At 29.4% G+C, this 20854-nt stretch overlaps 1 protein-coding gene across 2 annotated transcripts; it reads right to left on the bottom strand.

Moving 5' to 3' along the window:
- Positions 1 to 278: 278 nt before the first annotated feature.
- Positions 279 to 11159, bottom strand: LOC136090542 (uncharacterized). 2 transcript variants are annotated; one of them, XM_065817319.1, is made up of 7 exons: positions 10680 to 11157; positions 10040 to 10293; positions 6695 to 6797; positions 2805 to 2839; positions 2604 to 2660; positions 1610 to 1689; positions 279 to 1508 (listed from the first exon to the last, which is right to left on the bottom strand). In XM_065817319.1, exons 3-7 carry the CDS (start codon positions 6710 to 6712, stop codon positions 1471 to 1473), a joined length of 228 nt encoding a protein of 75 aa, XP_065673391.1. In that variant the 5' UTR covers positions 6713 to 6797; positions 10040 to 10293; positions 10680 to 11157; the 3' UTR covers positions 279 to 1470. The 2 variants fall into 2 exon arrangements, with proteins under 2 accessions (XP_065673391.1, XP_065673390.1); XM_065817318.1 differs by lacking the exon at positions 10040 to 10293 and having other exon boundaries at positions 10680 to 11159.
- Positions 11160 to 20854: the final 9695 nt, after the last annotated feature.

The following is a 20854-nucleotide window of genomic DNA, read 5'->3' as shown; positions in this document are numbered from 1 at the left end:
TTAAAAATAATTGCAAGAATAACCTACAAAACTATAACAATCTTTAGCTATCGGGCGTACCGTATGGGGCGGCGGCCTCACTAAAACTCCATCTTTACGGTCAATGTAATGTGATTAATTAATAAATGCGTGTTTCCCTCATGAAACTGTTCTATTTCATATGCAAAAAGTTATTACAATTTCATTCCACTTCACCGCCAAATATCAGAGGTTAATCAATTAGATAGGGTGGACGTTGGGTGTTAAAATTTAACACTCCTTTATTAAAAAAAAAATCATTCTCATAATTATTTTTATCTTTTTTTCAAAATATACATCTAATAGATCAAGTATCAAAAATGAATAATTTATTTTTACATCTTTAAAACATAAACTAGTGGTGTTCACATAGACACGAGGAAAGGGGCGTATCCCTTCCCCTCCAACCTAAAAAAAACTTTAAAATAAGGTTTACTAAAATAAAAATTGCTATTATTTTAAATGACTTATCTTAATACAAAATTATTTCTACCATATTACAGTAGTACTATTACAAGATTCATTAAAGTATTTATTTTGCAGAGAGTGGTGTCAGTTACCCCCTCCGACCTAAAAAAATATATATATCTTGAAGTGTTTTTGTAAAACTAATGGAAAAATAACGCTTATACTGTTATCGCTTGTAAAATATTTGGTTGGAGAGTATTCCCAAACAAATCTGTCTTTCTGGTAAACAATGCAGCTGGATTACCTTGCAATCTGTAATTGTTAGTACAACTTTTTTAATTATAGCAACATGTTCAAATGTTGATCATGTTGACCAACATGATCAAAAGTTGCTTTTTCATCCAGGGTCCTGTTAGAAGTTTTCCTAATAATGCAAGCAAGCATATTTGATTTATAGCAGCTGTATTACAAAATGCAACACACAAAATATTTTGTAAAGTTTTTTTTTTTACTGTTCCAATAGTCAAAAATTGCATAAATTGATTATGATGTTTTATAAAAATGAAACAAGTGTGGAACAGAATATGTAGATGGTTTGAACGATGACTTGGAATAATACTTCGCTGTAATTTGTTATTGTACAAAAAATTGACAAATCTTTTTGGATCGCCAATAATTTTAACAGTAATACAATCATTACCAAATAATTGGCAATTATTCATTTTCAAGAGTCTTTAATGCTAACCAACATGAAATAGCAATTGTGTCAAGAGGGTTTAAGTGGCAGTTTAACTTGTTCAAACTTTTACCCCACACATCACCAGTTTTTCTGACTGTAAAATGACCAAAACTCTATCGGATACTGTGTTTGATATATTTGAGATTATTAAACATCAACAATCATCGTAGGGTTGCGAAAACAATCATCGTAGGGTTTATATAAAAAATGCCTATTTTTAAGTATGGAAAATTTGCAGTGTTATGGCACCGAAAATGAGAGTATTTTTAGGTCATATTGACTTTTGAATAACTTTTGAACCGTTATTACATTTGAATTGAAATTTTCCATAGTGAACCAACAACTATAAGAAAATGAAATACAACAATTTTATTTTTTTAAATCTGTCGGGATTATCCAGAATCAACTATTTTACAGACTGAGGGTTTTTAATGATTTACTTACTTTTGGGATCATATTGACTTTTGAATAACTTTTGAACCGTGATCACATTTGACTTGAAATTTTCCATAGTGATCCAACGGCTATAATAAAATAAAAATTTATTTTTTTTTATTTAAATCTGTCGGGGTTGTCCAGAATCATCTATTTTACTGACTGAGGGTTTTGACTGTTTTACTTACTTTTAGGGTCATATTAATTTTTTTTAATAACTTTTGAACCGTTATTACATTTGACCTGAAATTTTCCATAGTGATTTAAACAACTATAAGAAATGAAAAATCCAAAAAAAAAATTTTAATCAGTCGGACTTGTCTAGAACCATCTATTTTACAGACTGACTTTATATTATATACTAAGTTTTGGAAAATAAAATTTGGGACATGTTATAATTGCACCATGCAAACATGCATAATAGAAGCCAAATAATACATCATTTGGAAATTATTGTATAATTCACAGATTGGTCTAAGAGTTACGGCATAAATAATAGACCGGTCAGTAAATTGCAGAAACAGGGCTGTAGAAACCAATTTAGCATACCTCTTTAAATACATTTGATATTTTTGAACCGATAATACATTCGACTTGAAATTTTAAATAGTGATCCAATTTTTATTGAATCTGTTGGGGTTATCCAGACTTTAATTTTACAGACTGAAGGGTTTTTACTTATTTAATTATGTTTTAGACAAAAAAATTTAGAGTTACACTGTAATTACACCATGCAAATATGCATAAAGGAATCATGGAATCCAAATAACACTTGGAGAATAAAATTTAAGGTTATATTATAAAAACTCCATGCAAATATGTATAAAGGATCATGAAATCAAATTAATACATCTTTTTAAAACTATTACTTAATTAACAGACCGATAAGTAAATTATTGTGTAAGGGCATTAAAATCTGTTGCAATTATTCAAAATTACCTATTTAACAGACAGAAGATTTTTTTTTAAAGTTAAAATTTTATTTTAAATAAAAATAACTTACAGCAAATGAACTTCCTGAGTACTTACAACAGCAATAGCAAGTATAACAGCAGAAACTCTATTTAAAAATGTAATGAAATTATTATTAAAAACACGAGTACATGTGTTAAAAATATTCTGTTAATTCGTTTCAAAAATTATAAATTAAAATAAATTATAAATTAACAATTCAAACTAAATAAATATAAAATAAGAAACTTACGCTTTAAGAGTCTTTATGTGAACTATTGACAACACCTAAGATAAAGAAATGAAAATAACATAAAAAAAAGTATGTTATTCTAAAATCTTGGTTTTTAGTGAATGATTAGAAGTAGCGAGTTTCAGTAACGAAACAACCTAATGATCATATTTAACAATAGACATCAGCAAGAAGGTAAGCCAAGTTGTCTATCAATACAAAACATCACAACAATAACATCACAATCACAAAACATAAAGACCTGTGGCACTAAACACTGCTAATTCATACTAGTGTTACCACTTAGCTAACAACGTTAACTTCTATCCTCAAACCTCTGCTGTTTCTAACCAACATTAATGATCATCCCAAAAAGCTCACAGGTATTTGTTGATGATATAAGAAACATATGGATTTCAATCATCTCGAATTATCTTTTCATACTATCTTCTCATGGAAACCTTATATACAAATCATTGCAAAGTTAGTAATTTTATACAATATTATAGTAATATATAGTTCTTAAGTACTCCAAAAATTCTTATTCATCTAGTTTATTCCCTAGAACATAAGTTTTTTGGAATCTGCTCCATTTATCTTGTTTTCCTGATTCATAAAATTTGCAATATTTTAAGTTGTTTGTTAATCATTATCTTGCTCTATAATCTTCATCTTGGCTCTTCCAACTCTTAAAGTGGTTCCTTGCAGCCTTATTGGAAATAAAGATTAATTAAAAAAGAAAAAGAAAAAATTCAATCTCACGTTATTTAACAAAGTGTTAATTAAGCTCTGATACTTCTCTTGATGGTGCTTCTTTTGACGTTATTGGTTTGTTATCTTCTTCTAGTTGTTCTATCCCTACTTTTAGCCACACAAGTAAATTTGTCCCAAAAGATGTTTCTGCTTTTAAAAGTTAATCTTCTGATTTAAACTTAAAATTTGCTAAAATTTGCTTTTTTAAAGCTCTGTTACTCCAACTAATATTGTGTACATGCCTTTAAAAAGAGACTCTGATGATTGCCTTTATGAAACTCAAAACAACTGATGAAACGAATGATTCAATATTAAAAGAGAGTTTGAATTACTTTGAAAATCTTATAGAAGAGCTAAGGGAAAGAATTGATGATTTCGAAAGAAATGTAATTGATGTTTTTGAAGGAGGTAGATCTAATGAGGAAATTGGCTCTGTATATTACAACCTCTTAAGTAAAAAATGGCTGGAACTTCATGTGGGACACTTTCAAAAAAAACCTCAGCTGCTGAATTTTTTAGTGAAATAAGCCTTTTATCAAAAGCTCAAGTTAGAGAGGCTATGTTGAATAGTACACACAATGTTCTTCATACAAATGACACAAAGTACAATTTTTATAAGGTTGGTAGTTTTCAAGTCACAACATCATCTGGTAGCTACACATTAGGAATAGCGCACCAAAATAAGGCACAACCTTATTTTGGTGCGCTAAAAAGTTTACTCTCTGATATGGCTCATTTATTTTCTCCTGAAAAGGACAACTACAAGGATGAATTTAGTTGTTAATTCAAGTTTTTTTAACAAATTTAGACATTAGAGAGGAGCAATTTTGCCTTTCGTTGTTGAAAACTATGATCAGCTTCCTTTAAATGAAAAATAAAAAATTTCACAAATGCATCATGTTTTTTGTGATTTACATGTTATCCCCAGTTTAGGGGTATATGCTGAAAAAAGCAATCATAGAATGGGAAAAAAAGGTTGTGCAGGAAGGTGGCATTCATAATGGTTTTACAAATTCCCAAAATTAGTGTATCTTTGACATTTTATACGAACTTTCAAAACTTACAAGCTATAAACATGGTGATCAGCATAATGGGAAAGCTGATGAATGGAAGGCATTTTTGCATAAAAGGTTTTTAAAAAAACATATGGTTTTATTTCTGCATCATCGATTAAAAATTATATTTGTACTTGGTGGAGCAAATTTGTAAAAAGTGAATATTTCTTAATACAAAATTTGGGTGTTTGAGGGAAACAATACCACCTTCAATATTTAAAAATTCCAATATAGTCTTGGCAGTATCAAATGGTCTTTTATAAATGAAAATATGCGGACCTTTTTTTTATTTATTTTAAAGACCTTTTTAGTCCCCTCCTTGGCAAGTGACAAACCCGCCCCTGTAATAAATTAAAGTATTAAAATACAAAATACTTGCCCTAATGTTAAAAATTAAGGGAATTAGGCGTAATTAACTCAAAATTGTACTATAACTTATGAAAGATATAAGTTCTTACACATTTTCAGTTTTGTTCACTTTTGAACTTTTGAAGTTGATATGATTTTTTGTTTTGTCTTTTAGAATAAAACAGTTTAGCCTATAACCAAACTTACAGTTTTGATGAGCTCAATCCAAGAATGCTTTTAAAAAATTTAGATTAGTTACTTTTAATTTATTAACATTTTAAGAATTTCACTCTCAATTTCATTTTTAGAAAACGAATAAGGATGTGAATAAGAAGTTTTTTTATTTTGAATAACAAACAAAAGTGATGGAAAGAACAAAGATTTTTATACCATTTAAAGCAGTTATATATTATTTTCATAAAATGAACTGTCCTATTTAGCTACTATTTAAGTTTCTAATTAAGTGAAAAAAAGACATCATCAAATTTCAAAAAGCCAACGCAAAAATTTATTTATAATTTAGTAAACAAACGCAAAAATCAAAACAAAAAACGCCATAAAATACACAGAAAAAAAGCATATAATGCATACATAATTTTAAAACAAAACTCCTAAGTATCAAATCTTCAAAAAAAACAAATAAATACTTGATTTAGAAAGAGAAAAGGCTATACTTGCCTTTTGGACAGAGAACCTTTTTAAAAAAAGTTTTTTTTAAACTAATTCTACCTTAAAGTTTTTAGACGTCGAGAACTAAAAATTTTTGTATAAATTTGAAAAAGGTTCCCCTTTTCATTTGATTTGTCATCCTTTTTTTACTCTATATGGAAATTTTCATGCAAATTAGATGCGTTTTAGTACTTAAATAATCTTACCTTCAAAAGTTACTTTTGAAAAAACATGTCCGCGACAACTTTTTAAGCAAAAGTGGTCTCAAGATATTGATTATATTTAAGTGAAGCCATATGAAGCATAGTACTTTCCATATATGGCTAGAAAGAAGTTGAGTTACACTAATTAATGCAAAAAATCTTAAGGTTCTTGCTTAACCGTACAAAAATATATAAGAGAGTTAAGTTTATGAAAGTTTGGTGTTTTTGGTCAAACGTCAAATGTTTTTTGTATCTCGGCGGAATCGCTAATATATGCATACACATATACATATATTTACGTATGTCTTTTATATATATATATATATATATATATATATATATATATATATATATATATATATATATATATATATATATATATATATATATATATATATATTGTATATATATATATATATATCAGGGGCGGATTCAGGAATAATATTGACTGTAGCAAAAGTAAAACCAGATAACCCCAGCAATAGAGGACCTTTTTTTTTTTTACAATGAAAAATATATTTTTGATAGCTTTTAAGATTAATCTAGTGGGTATTGTAATCAAAGTTTAATAGTATAAAAAATAACATCAGAGCTATTCTAAAAAAGAAGAACTGATGAAAAGTATGTGATTTAATACACATTTATTGCAAGGTCATTATTATTATTAATGATATAAACAATATAGCAGTGCTTTTTTTAAAAAAAAGGTGTCGGAAATCATCATTAGTATATCACAAAAAATTACGACAAAATTAACACGTTTAAGTTTTTTTAAAAGGTGAAAGAATAGCGTTTGGTGCGTTTGAGGAAAAAAAACGCACTGCAATATTTTAACCGCAAAAACCTGTTTTGTAAGGTTACTAATAAACAAATTTATCCTTACCTTAATTGTATTCAACATCCTAAACTGTTGGCTAATGATCAATAAAGTAAAGATCAAATCATGAAAAGTTACTAAATTCAAACCATATTTCAACAGTAGGCAACTAAAACAAAATAATGGTAAAGATATAACTCAATAAATATAAAGAAAAATACATTTCATAAAAAATAAAAAAACCTATAAGCATTTTTAACAAAACCTTATTAGATAAATATCAAAAAAACTTCCTGTAAAATTTTACCAGTAATAAATAAAGTATCCTGTAAATATTCTATCAGTAATAAATAAAAATATCCTACATATATTCTCTCTCTCTCTCTCTTTATATATATATATATATATATATATATATATATATATATATATATATATATATATATATATATATATATATATATATATATATATATATATATATATACATATATATATATATATATATATATATATATATATATATATATATATATATATATATATATATATATATATATATATATATATATATATATATATATATATATATATATATAATCCATATAACTTATTAGCAAATATCTATTCATCGGAGTTCAATATATTTTTAAACTCCATTTTTCGTGGAAATGCAGTTGCAAATTTATTTACAACAATATTCAAATCAATTTCAATATGGCAATGCCATTTAAACAACCATCCCCCATAGTATTGCGCAAGGAAGTTTTAATTCTTTTTAGAGCTGATAATGATCTTTCGCATGTACATGTTGTGACTGGTAATGTGCAAAGGATTCGAAGTATAGTGGAAATATTGGGAAACAAATGGTCATCACATTTTTGTAGTGAATCTGAAATGGTTTTAGGAGCACTATAAGAGTGATTTTTCCAGTAAACTTCCCACATATCCAATTCAGCATAAAAATATCTTGGTTCTGGTAAATTGTTTTGGTATGTACAAACAAATACTTTAACTTTTTTCCTCCAATCCTTGTCAGAAATTAAATTTGATGGCATAATGGAGAAACTATCTAGCAATACTAAATTTTCTAAAGAAAATAAAGAATCTAGCTGTATTAGAATGTGATCAAGAAAAGGAATTGAACAAGTTATTCAATAATATTCACTTATATCATCTACTTCATGGTTATCATGTTGTGTTTGTTGACCACATGTTCTTGGTTTAGATGGCATTGTGTTAGTAGTGGCAGCTATGCTAACAGCTTCTTTATACCACTCTGTGTGTGAAATATCAATAGAGCTCCGAAGATATTTGAGAGTATTCTTTAAATTTTCCACATCTTTATGAGCTTTTGAGAAATCTCGATCAACTTTTTGCAAATTTTTTGTCAGTGGTCTTGTATAGCCTAATAACTTCCTAACTATGATTAAGGTGATGATAAACTTAAAAGAACAACACATTGCCACCAATGCAGAAGCATCACCTCTGGATTTGTAGTTCCATGTCACATCTTCTTTGATACAAATAAGAGATGCAACTATCACTGGAAATAATTCAATAAAGGCTTCAAGAACATCAATTCTTTCAATCCACCTGGTTCTACAAACATTGATTGTCTTTTGAAAAGATGATGTCAAACATAGCTCACTAATTTTTGTAGATAAATCTTCTAACCTTTTTGGAGAATTATTAAAAAAATCAGAAACAATTTGAACATGATCCATCATATCTCAAATGGAAGGAATTGCACATGCTTTGGCAACACATAGATTAAGTTGATGAGAAAAGCAGTGGACGTATGGAGCTTTAGGAAAATCTTTTAAGATTAATGCTGCTACACCACAAAGATGCCCTGCCATGTTACTAGCCCCATCATAACCTTGCCTACGACAATAAGACATATCCAGACCAAGTTTATGGATACTTTTCTTGATCTTGGTTGATAAAGAAACTCCACTTAAGCCAGTATGGCAAGAAACAAATTTTAGAAAATCTTCCTTTACATTACAGAATTCATCCACATATCGAACAGTTACAGCCATTTGTTCTGTTTGGCTAACATTCTGTCTGTCAATAGTGATCGAACAACACCTGCACAAATATCAACCAACTCATTCTCCACTGTCTTTGATCGATAAGTTGCATTTTTAGAACCATTTTTAAAATGGTCACTCAAGATCTTGTCACTGCATAATGCCATCAGATCTAATAAGCATTGAAAATTACCAGCATTATTACATTGCTCAACCAGATGTTTGGCGTCATCTCTGTGTCCTCTAACCGGTATATTCTGCCTACAACAAAAAAGAATTGCACATGATATTGAAAACAAAATTTGTCGATTTCTAGAAATATTATCAGATAGAAACTTATTGAGTTGCAAATTAATTGGAATGGCTTTATTACTCATTGCTGCTTGAAATTCAAGCATTATCTGTATTGAGGTTTTATGCATTGGAGAAGTGTTATTATGTGATAATATTCTTACATTTCTAACTGACCAAAGCCGATATGGAAATTTATAAAATAATTGAGTAGTTAAAGAGGCTTTTCCGAACAGAACACAAGAGATACAGAATAACCCATCATAGTATTTTGAATAACACAACCATGAAATTTTTTTGAACCAAACAGGGTTACATTTACAACCATTAGTTTTAGAAAATATATAGTCAGAAGGTGGCACCCATATGTTCATTAGAAGATTATCTTCTTATGCTTTGATAATTTTTCCACTTAAATTTTTCCACGTTGTCTTTTCATAATTTACATGCAGTTTCGGAATTGTGACACCTGATATCGATTTTTTGAATTTATTACTTAAATCCAAAGATGAATCAGACACAGACAATGGTTTATTGTTCACAGAAGAAAATTCTTAATACACGATGAGGGTTTGGTCAAATTACTTTTTTGAATGGCAGAACAGTGGGGTATTTGAACAAGTTGGGCAGTTGAAGTGCGTTTTTCTCCTGTTACTACAATATATTTTGCGGAATTTAAACTTGTTTGAGTAAAATATTTTGAAATTTGAATTTAAACTTGTTTGAACTAAAATATTTTGAAATTCTGGCTGAGTGCTTTTAAAAGATATTAGAGGCACATAGTGATTAGGTTTGAAAAAATGCATTTTCCCCATATGTGTAAGGTTGCTTGGAATTTCTTTTTTTGTGTCAACATTGTACAGCATCAAGTAAATTATTTGATTGGGGTTATTGAATTTCTTAAAAGACTGTGGGTACAATGTACTTCTAAAGTGATATTCTAGACATGCATCTCCTGTAGTAGGATAAAAAAATTTTAGAGGAATCTAAAATAGAAAATAAATATATACACAATAATATTCATATTATAAAACAATAAAATTCAAATCAGTTTAAATATTATATAATACAAATAAAAATATACTTTTAAAATATTTGAGATAGACATCACACAAACTAAAGATGACCAAACACCAGATTGAGAAATATTTAATGCTTCAGCCAAAATAGCATCAACTTTAGACTTCTTAGCCTCAAATGCTGTAGATGCGACAGGAGATACCTAACAAAAAAGCGGATTTTTCTCATCGAAAAACACGACTTGAATGCCCGAGACGAAAAACAGGATGCAAAGCAAAAATAATTGGGTTCTTGTATAATTCAATTGCACAAAGTTTCCTAAGAGTTGGAGGAGTTCTGGACATAAGATTAAATTTATATGCATACACACAAATATATATATATATATATATATATATATATATATATATATATATATATATATATATATATATATATATATATATATATATATATATATATTACATACACATTTATAGATTACTACATATATAGCATTGCAGTGGGTAAGTATAGGGTATTCAGGTTGTGGTGCTTTGACTATAAAACAAGAAGTTTTACGAACTTTAGAAATTGTTTTTATTATAAATCAAGAACTTCTTAAAGAAGTTCTTTTAATAAAGCAAATCTAACTAAAAAATATCTGTTCATTCACTGGGCTGCTCAGCTAGAAATCAACAAAAACTATAAAAAAAAAATATCACCTGACAGGCGCCATGGAATACGTTTTTTCGTCTATAAGTTTATCAGCATACAACCTTCCCAAACTATTACTTGCTGCAGCATCTATAAAACCATCGGCTGCACCAGAGAATTTAAGTAAAATATATTTTCCCTCAGAGTCTCGCTGGCAGAAATTGTTTAATTCGGCGGTTTTACATAACTTAATCTGATCTATTAAGGAATGATTGTTTGCTTTTTACGCTTCATACAGCTCCATTTCTTTGATTATAAAAGTTTATTAACCGTATATATAGTAATATTAATTCACCCAAGTATAATTTGGTCAGGGCAAGAAAATCACTCAGAGTACGATCAAAGTCCAATGACAAAAATACGTAATTATGCGTGTATTATTTAAATTAAGTTATGCGAATTTTATTTTAATATACCATCTTCATAAAGCTTGTTATTGACAGCGTGCTCGTAAGCTAAAAAATAATAAAATTATAGTTTTAAAATTAAAAAAAGTTTTAAATGGATATAGAAATGACAAGGTATATGGTAATTCTAAAGTTTAACAAGCCGTTGTAAGAATTTTTCCAGTTTGTATAAGTTTTTTATTCTTATTGTCAATAAGTAACTTACACAAAAAACTACAGTTTTTTATTCTTATTGTCAATAAGTAACTTACACAAATAACTACACTTATTGTCAATATTATTCAATAATATTGACAATAAGTGTAGTTTTTTGTGTAAGTTACGCTTATGTGAAATAAATGATTGATTGATTATTGTCAATAATCAATCAATCATTTATGTCAATAATTTATTGACATAAATGATTGATTGATTATTGACAATAATCAATCAATCATTTAATTCACTTTTTAAAATAAAATTAATACAAAGCTAGGATCAGTCACAAACAGTTATGTAACCGACAAAAACGTGACGATCTACAAATATTTTCCGTAAATTTGTAAAAGTATATAAACTTATTAGTAAATTAATAATAATAATAAAATTAATAATGATAATACAGTAATAATAATGGTAATAATAATAGTATTAATAACAATAATAATTATAATAATAACATTAGTAATTTGCAACAGTATCAATAATAAAAATAATAATGTCAATTATAGAGATAATAATACTTTACAATAACAATAATATTGTTATTGTTATGTTAACAATAATATTGTTGTGTTGTTGTATATAATACTGTTGTATGTGTAATACTGTTGTATGTGTAATACTGTTGTATGTGTACTGTAATAATATTGTTGTGTTGTTGTATATAATACAACAATAATATTGTTGTGTAACATTGTAATGTTAACAATAATATTGTTATTGTTAGCATTACAATACTACTTATATAATATAAAATAAAACAAATCATAAAACTATTGAAAAATATGTTTCAAAAATATAGTAATAATAATAATAAAAAGAAGAAATAATGATTAACACAGTTTGCAATATAGTATCAAAGCGCAAAGCAATTACTTTTCCAAGTGGATGATTTCGGTGACATAATAGGCAGTCTATTTCAACTTTAATTTTTCTACAAAATACAAAAGTATTATGCTTCATCAAAGAATTTCGAATATCTCTTGATACTTGGTTTTTGTAATAATTTGTCATGTTGACAACCTGAAAATAAAATGACAGAATTGATCATTCTTTTTATTGTTATAATTTTTCTAACAACAATAGATTCATTAAAAATGTGACTAACACATATTGTCAATATATTGTCAAGAGATATTCGAAATTCTTTGATGAAGCATAACACTTTTGTATTTTGTAGAAAAATTAAAGTTGAAATAGACTGCCTATTATGTCACCGAAATCATCCACTTGGAAAAGTAATTGCTTTGCGCTTTGATACTATATTGCAAACTGTGTTAATCATTATTTCTTCTTTTTATTATTATTATTACTATATTTTTGAAACATATTTTTCAATAGTTTTATGATTTGTTTTATTTTATATTATATAAGTAGTATTGTAATGCTAGTAGTAATGCTAAGCATTATTTTTATACATGTACAAAGTTACAACTAATTTTATATTATTTGTGCGTAATAACATGTACCTTTCATATCTTGCTACTGTTTTATTAATTGATATAGTAGTACTAATGCAAATAAGTAGTTACATTTTGTGTTACTCAATACTATTTTTAGAGTGAACTCCTGTCTCAGAAAATTGACCATCGATTGTCAACAAAGATTTCTGAGTTTGTGAAACAAGGTGTTTCAAATGTATGTGAGATGAAGAGGCTTTTAAAAATTATGGTTAGTGATATGTTTGGAAAAAAAGATTTGCCTCCTAACAACAGAAGGTTCTATCCAAGAAATAATATCATTCGTACGCACATAGTCATTGAACGTCAAAAGCTTAGGTAATTTTTTTATTTAATTTTTAGTACTTTTAGATGTTTCATAATATCAAAAAGTTTTTCGATTTATTAATTTTTCAGATTCTCAAACATTGATCAAGATTGTTTAGAAAACAAAATAAATGAGTGGAAAGTTTCTGACGCCACTGTCAAAATACATTACCATCCAAAAAGAAGTCATAGTAAAGATGAGCTGTTGTTTGTTTATCAAGCTGGTTGGCAAAAAAACTTCTAAATAAATATGGTAATGAAATGGTGTTTTTAGATGCAACTTATAAGACCACTAGATATTCATTACCATTGTTTTTCTTAGTTGTTAAAACTAATGTCAATTTTCAAATAGTTGCAACATTTGCATCTGAAAGTGAAACTTTTGATACAATAAAAAAAGCACCTAATGTCATCAAATCTTGGAATCTTGATTTTCAACCTTTATACTGCATGACTGACTATTGTAGTGAGGAGATACGTGTTTTTATTGGTGTTTTGTGATACATGTTTTTATTGGTGTTTTATTGGTGAATCTGTTTTTATTGGTGTGTTTTTCCGATCTGTATTTATTTATTTAATTTTTAAGTTATTAACTTCTTTGAAGGAATCATTTTTTATATTTCGTGCGATTTAAGTTCATAATCATTTTAAATTAAATTTTGTTCTTTTATTAGGGTGTGAAGTATTCATCTGCGATTTTCATAGAGAACAGGCATGGGATCGTTGAATAAAAAAAACTTCCAATGGTTGTTTTAGTAAAAAAGAAGATATTTTATAATTGTTAAAATGTATAGCTTGGTCAAGATCTTGTGAAGAAGAAGTAGATGCTATAAAAGCGTTAGAGCTTTCTGTCTTTTGGTGTCAAGATGGTTTTTCTAAATTAAAACATAATGTTGAAATGTATTGGATGCCTGTAAAAAAGGTATTTATTATTAAACATGAGTTTAAATAATTAAGCCTTTATTTGAGAATACATTTTGTGCCAATCATTTGGTTTGGTTTGTATTATTTTAAGGTGAGGTATGTAAAAGTAGAATTTCTTATTGTTTAGAGATGGATCTGGTGGTATAGGCAAAATCGTCTTCTAATTAATTGCAACACAAATAATGGTGTTGATAGACAAAATGAGTCATTTAAGTATTGCTATTTAAAGAAATACAACAACTCTTCTTTGACAGGCATGTTAACTTTATTAATTGAAGAATTTTTCACTGATAAGCTAGAAAGGTTAGTTTAAAAGAAAAGTTAAGTCAATGAACTGATGTTTGAAAGGGACTATTGTCAATTTAAAATTGTTCACAGTAATGATATTAATATAATCTTTTTATTTTTATAAATTTTTATCTATTCAATTTAGCTACACTGATGCCAACTTCAAAATGGATGCAAGATACAGGAGATATGGCTGTTGGTTGCCAAAATATTTATATAATCGCCCTCGTAGTTTAGTTAAGCATTGCTTGTTGCAAAAATCTACTGCTGAATATTTGGATTTGAACACAGTCGTAATGATGAAACATGTACAAAAAATGATAACTGGTGTTTCTGGTCTGCAGGATCCAGTTTTGGGGCAAAATTTGTCATTTTGTTTGGTAAAGGACTCCTTTGTACAGGTATTACATGATGGTGATGTACAATGGCTGACAATAAGCACTTTTGGCTGCTCTGAAGGTATTTCTGTTAGGCAGCATGTTTAAGGGCAAAATAAAGAATTATGTTGTCAGACAAATTTGTGCAATAATGCAGTGCACCAAAGACAGTTTGAAAGTATGAGTCTTACCAGTGCAACAACAAACAAATGGTGTAGATTGTGGTTTGTTTGCATTGGCGTTTGCGCAGCACATTGTTTGTACCGGCTCAAATCGACGCTACATTTCATTTGAAAATGATGAAATGAGAAACCATTTATTTAAAAGTGTTATAGAAAACTACTTAAATGAGTTTCCAAAGACTGGAAAATTGACTAGGTTTTGCAAAGAAAAAGAATTTAATTTTACTCTTTATTGCATATGTCGGCAAATTTGGATGGCTTCTGATAATGTTGTCAAAGATAAGTAAGTGAATTATTTAAATTATGTTTTAGCTTTTCAATCTAACACACACACACACACACACACACACACACACACACACACACACACACACACACACACACACACACTACTTTTATTTTATTTACACACTACTTTTATTCACATTTTTTTGACTGTTTTTTATGCGTTAATACATTTAGGCATATGGTGCATATGTGGAAAATGTGAATGTTGGTTTCATCGTGTTTGTGAACGCATACCTGATTTTATTTTAGAATGTGAGAGTGTTGAATGGTTTTGTTCGCAATGCACAATAACTTTACCATGTAGTACTTTAACTTAAAAGAGATTTTGACTTTAACATTTATAATCCTTTTTTATGTAGTTTTAGTACTTAAGAATTTTTTTTTATTTTTTTTGTTATGGTAGGCGAAAAGTATATGCTAGATGAAAAATCTTATGTAAATAGTTTTTCATTTTCTAATTTTCTAATATATAGTCTTAAAGGAATACATGATTTTTGAATGATAGCAATGCCTAAAAAGTTGTGTTACCTAAATAAGGTTTATTTTAGTCAAGAGTCCCATAAGTAAGATGGTCTGGTTAAGTAAGATGATCTGGTTAAGTAAAGGCATGTTCAAGAACAAGATCAATTTTTTCAAACTAAATGGTTCTCTTTCAACTCTGAAAGTGGTGTTGTTGTCTTTCAATTTATTTATTTTTACCATAAACACTTTTAGTTTCAGTCTAAGTATGAATCTTAGTATTTGTAATAAATATTTATTATTAATTACATTTCAATGAATATATATTTTTTTAATATATAATAATTTTTTTAAACATAACAATTTTCCTTTTTTTTTTTAGTTGCGTTTGTCATTGCTTTATTAGTTTGCCTACTGTTGAAACATGGTTTTAATTTAGTAAATTTATATGATGTGAAATTTACTCTATTAATCATCAGATAACAGTTAGGGAGAAATTGGAATTCTACATAATTAAGGTAAAAATGATTTGTTTACTGGTATTACCATTAGTTGCCGATGGTAACATTACAAAACTAGTTTTCATGGTTGATTGTGTTTCAGCTCTTTAGTGTTATACTGTAACATTGATGACAAATATATAACAAAAACAACATGTTGTTTTTGTGATAGTCATTATCGATAAAAGCTTTTATTACGATTATAAATCTTAATTTTATGTTTTTTTAGCACTTATGATATTTCGTTATATCACAAATAATTATGACAACGTAAAAAATATTTAAGGATTTATTTTTAATTCATGATATAATTTTTCAAATTGTTTAACTCCAATTGTCCCTCTAGTTTAAATATTTTAATAAATGAAATCCCTTGAGTTAAAGTATTTTGTTGTAAAGTGTAGTTATAGTTAATGATTGTTTTAAAGGTAACGATCGATTTGAGTTACTTGTAAATAATTGTATATGTATATAGACGTAATTGTATATAATATAAAGACATAATTGTAAATATCAAGAGAATTAGTATATTAATTATGTTGAATTACGTTAAGAGAGAGGCGTTTTATGCTTGACTTATAAAGTTCTTTTTGATGTGAAACAAGCTATTTCGGCTAAAATGTCGACTAAAGTTGATTTAAAGTTAATTCCGGAGTTTAGTGGAAACGATCAACAATCAGTCGCAGAATGGCTGGAAAAAGGTAAACTGGTATGTAAACTACAGACGTGCTGAGCCGAGGTTGTTTGACGATCAAACGAAACCAAATTGTTATGAATGTTAACTCCCCATTCATTTTGCAAGAGATAGTAATCTGCGAAGAAATAGTAATCGAAACAAGTCGGGTCGAAGACGGGAGACAAGCGATGTTTTGTCTTACTCGTGTCAAGAGAAAGGACGCATCAAGAATGTGTCCAAAAAACGTGCCGAGGGAGAAGATGTTTGCGCCAGTTCTCTCCCTAAACAATCAATAATGGCGTTACCTACTATACAGTTGGACATTAATGGCGTTTCTCGGAATGTATTAATCTACTCAGAATGTACCTGCTGCATCATTTATAAACAATGTGCGTCAAAAACTACGAAGAAAATAGTTAGCGTGGTAACTGTTAATGGACAACAACAACAGTGCGAAGACGTTAGCCGAACTAGAATTGTCACACCTAATGAAAATGAAGTTTTTGTGGAAGCACTTGTAGTTGACTTTAAACCACTTTGTTATTGTTTTTGATGGGTATGGAATAGTAGTTTTTGGTGGAGTATCAATATCTGCAACTCGTGATGTCTGTTTTATGGGAAGAAACGAATCATGTTTACTTGGACTAAAAGGTGATATTTCAAAAAATGTCAGTAATACGAATATAATATCTCGGGATTTCACAGCTTTGTTTAAGAAACAAAATCGAGAATGGATAATTGCGTGGAATAATTCTCAACCTGAAACTCTAGTGAATAAGATTGCTGAATATACTATCCCTGTTGGCATAAAACACGATTACGAAAAAGAAATTGAAGGGTGGATAGAGAAAAAATGGCTTCAAAAGTACGATTTGAAGAAACACGGTCCAATAAATGGTTTGGTTCCTCTCATGGCAGTGGTGCAGCGAAACAAAGGAAAAGTGCGACCAGTATTAGACTTCAGGGAGCTGAACACGTTTATTGAAGCATTCACTGCGAACACAGATGCGTGTGCTGACAAACTTCAAGACTAGAGACGGTTTGGAAAAAATGTTTCAATAATTGATTTATCTTCAACTTATATGCAACTAAAAATCGATGAGAAACTCTGGACTTACCAAAATGTTGTGTTCCCTGGACAAAGTTTTGTTTAACACGTTTGGGATTCGAACTAAACGTTGCGCCAGTCATAACGAAAGCGGTATTGGACAAAGTGCTATCGCAAGGTGAAACAATCTGGAAAGGAACGCCATCATACATTAATGATATTTTTGTTGAAGACATAGTACCTGTTTGTCGCGTACTTGATCATTTGGAAATCTTTGGGCTTAATTGTAAGTCGGTTATCCGCGTATCCGATGGAGCAAGAGTTCTTGGTTTACAAGTCAGAATGGAAAACAAAAAGTTATGTTGGAGAAGAGATAACGATTTTTGTAAAATTCCGAATTCGCTAACAAGACGTAATATCTTTTTTTTGTGCGGAAGAATGACAGGAAATCTTCCAGTTTGTGGTTGGTTGCGTGTAGCGTTGTCGTATGTTAAAAGAACAGCAAACGCCCTGACAAAAACGTCAGGCAACAAATTGGGTAGATGCTAGTTCAATCGTACTAGACGTGGTTGTCGAGTTTAATGGCAATATAATCGAAAACGCATGTTGGTTTAGAAAACATACACAGCGCACATAAACATGTCCGAACTTGATGCAGTAATTAAACGACTAAATATGGGCCTTAACTCGAAAATGGAAGTTTTGCACATCTGCACCGATTCGAAAGCGGTGTTCCATTTAGTTACCGACACACTCGCGGAAAAATCTGGATTGAGGACAAACGCATCAAACGAAATGCTGTTAAAGAGAATACTCAAGAATATTGTAAATATAATGGAAGAAAAAAATGCGTGTCTTGATGTTTGATATTTTAAAAAAAAAAAAAAAAAAATTTGTGCAGAGAAAATTAAGCGTGAATTTGTGTATTTTCAGATCTAATCGTGGTTCAATCCCCATAGCCCTATAGATAAATTTAATCAGATAACTCGTGACTGTTCTGAAAACATTGGTACATCAATACAGACATATGTGTACTGTTTATATTGTCATTCTATTTTTTTTTGTGGTATTTTGTGGTTGCTAATTATTTTTACTATTGTTGCATTTTGCATTTGTTGCTATTATTCAAGTGATTTCATTTTTTTTTTGTCTTATCATAGTATTTATTTACATCTTTTTGTTTATATTTTATTTTCTATCACCCTTCTTAGAAGGAATAAATGAGATAACACAACGTTTAATGATCAGAATCTGATCATTAAATGTGTTATCTCAATTATTCATTATCCCTCATGTCAGCTCATTCACTTTTTCCTTTTTTGTTGTTAGTCTAGCTTTTTTTAATATTCTCCTTTTTAATAGGATTATTTTTTGGTACGTCAATAACAGTACACAAACTCAAAGTAGATATTAGGCTTGTCGCTTCGGAATTTAACCTGGCCGATGCCCTTACTAGAGTGTCTAATAGTTGGTTAAAATTGGTTGATAAACCTTCTGAAATGGCAGCAAGTAGTATTATTAGTACTTCGCTATCCTCCAAAAAAATCGAGCACGTTCATAGATCTACAGGACATTATGGCGTGAAGAAAACATTGTACTTCGTTCGTAAAATCGACCCGTCAGTGAGCAAGGAAGAAGTATTACTGAAAAGAATACATACTGAAAATTATAAAATTTTTATACCTACTTTATTAATCCTAAAAATGAAAGTTTTGGCACTCCTATTGCGTAAATGTATACCATATGCGCTGCCTTTTTGGCACCCCAAGTGGTAGAAACAACCTTTACAGCATAACTTACTTGAAACTTACTACTGATCTCATTTCATTTTTTAATCTTTTATATTTGTCCCATTCAATAATTTTTTTGTCCATTTCAATGAGTAGTTCTAAATAAATGGGATAAATGACCAGGTGTACTAAATCGTTCTTTTTACCAAAAGTACTTAATAGTGCAAAAGTTAATGGTCATCAAACTGTTTTCAATATATAAGTTAAGCAACTTTATGAAATTAAAAAGAGCATTTCACGAGAACTGCCCTATTCATTAAGGTACTCTTCTTAATGAATAGGACAATTTTAATTAACTCCCCCTTAGGTCACACAAAAGCTTCATTTATTCAGTTTAAAAAAAAGTGCAAACAACTTCGCCAATTATTTATCTTTATTATTTTTATGACTTCAAGTGCAAAAATGGCTCCCGACAGTGTTGGATTGGAACTAAGAAAGAAAATTATTGGCGATTACGTAACTGGAATGTCACAAAAAAGTATTTGTGATAAATATCGCGAAAAAATGGACCGTATAAAGACTATGTTCCAAATATCGTTCTACGGTAAAGTAGGCACCAGATAATAAAGGTGGAAGACCGCGTTCCACCACTTATAGAGAGGATTCTATGATCGTCAGATCCGTCAAAAAGGATCCCTGGATATCATCAGTCGAGATACAAAAGCAATTAGAGCTGCCTGTATTGGACCGAACAATCAGACGACGTGCTGTTGAAGCCGGATTGTTTTCTCGACGCCCTGCAAAGAAACCACTGATTTCACTAAAAAACCAGAAGAAAAGACTCCTGTTTGCAACATCTCATATTGACTGGAATGTGCAGAAATGGCGAACTGTCCTGTTCAGTGATGAATCGAAGTTCAACATCATTGGGAGCGATGGCATTTGTCGTGTACGTCGACCGGCCGGAAAATGCCTCGATTTACGTTACTGCCATATAACCGTGAAGCATGGTGGAGGCAATGTAATGGTCTGGGGGGTGTTTTTCTGCTAACGGTCTAGGTTCAATACATCGAAACGGTGGAAAAATGGACCGCTTTATGTAAAAAAATAACTTAAAAGATGTTATGTTACCTCATGCTGAATGGAATATGCCAATAAAATGGGTTTTTCAGCAAGACAACGATCCAAAACACACTGCAAAAGTAGTCAAGCAGTGGTTTCAAGACAACAATCTATCGATGATAGATTGGCCGCCTCAATCTCCAGATCTCAACCCTATCGAGAACCTGTGGGATATCGTCAACCGCAGAATTAAACGTGAAGGTTTTCGTAATAAG

Source organism: Hydra vulgaris, chromosome 14, assembly GCF_038396675.1.
Source record: "Hydra vulgaris chromosome 14, alternate assembly HydraT2T_AEP".
Lineage (NCBI taxonomy): Eukaryota > Metazoa > Cnidaria > Hydrozoa > Anthoathecata > Hydridae > Hydra > Hydra vulgaris.
The sequence above is the reverse complement of the archived record's forward strand: the minus strand, read 5'-3'. Positions and strand labels throughout refer to the sequence as shown.

Coding starts and splice junctions, on each gene's coding strand:
- LOC136090542 (XM_065817318.1), bottom strand. Junction 2,661..2,804: donor CACATAAAGACTCTTAAAGC/GTAAGTTTCTTA, acceptor ATTTTTAAATAG/AGTTTCTGCTGTTATACTTG. Junction 1,509..1,609: donor AAGTCAATATGATCCCAAAA/GTAAGTAAATCA, acceptor ATTTTCTTATAG/TTGTTGGTTCACTATGGAAA.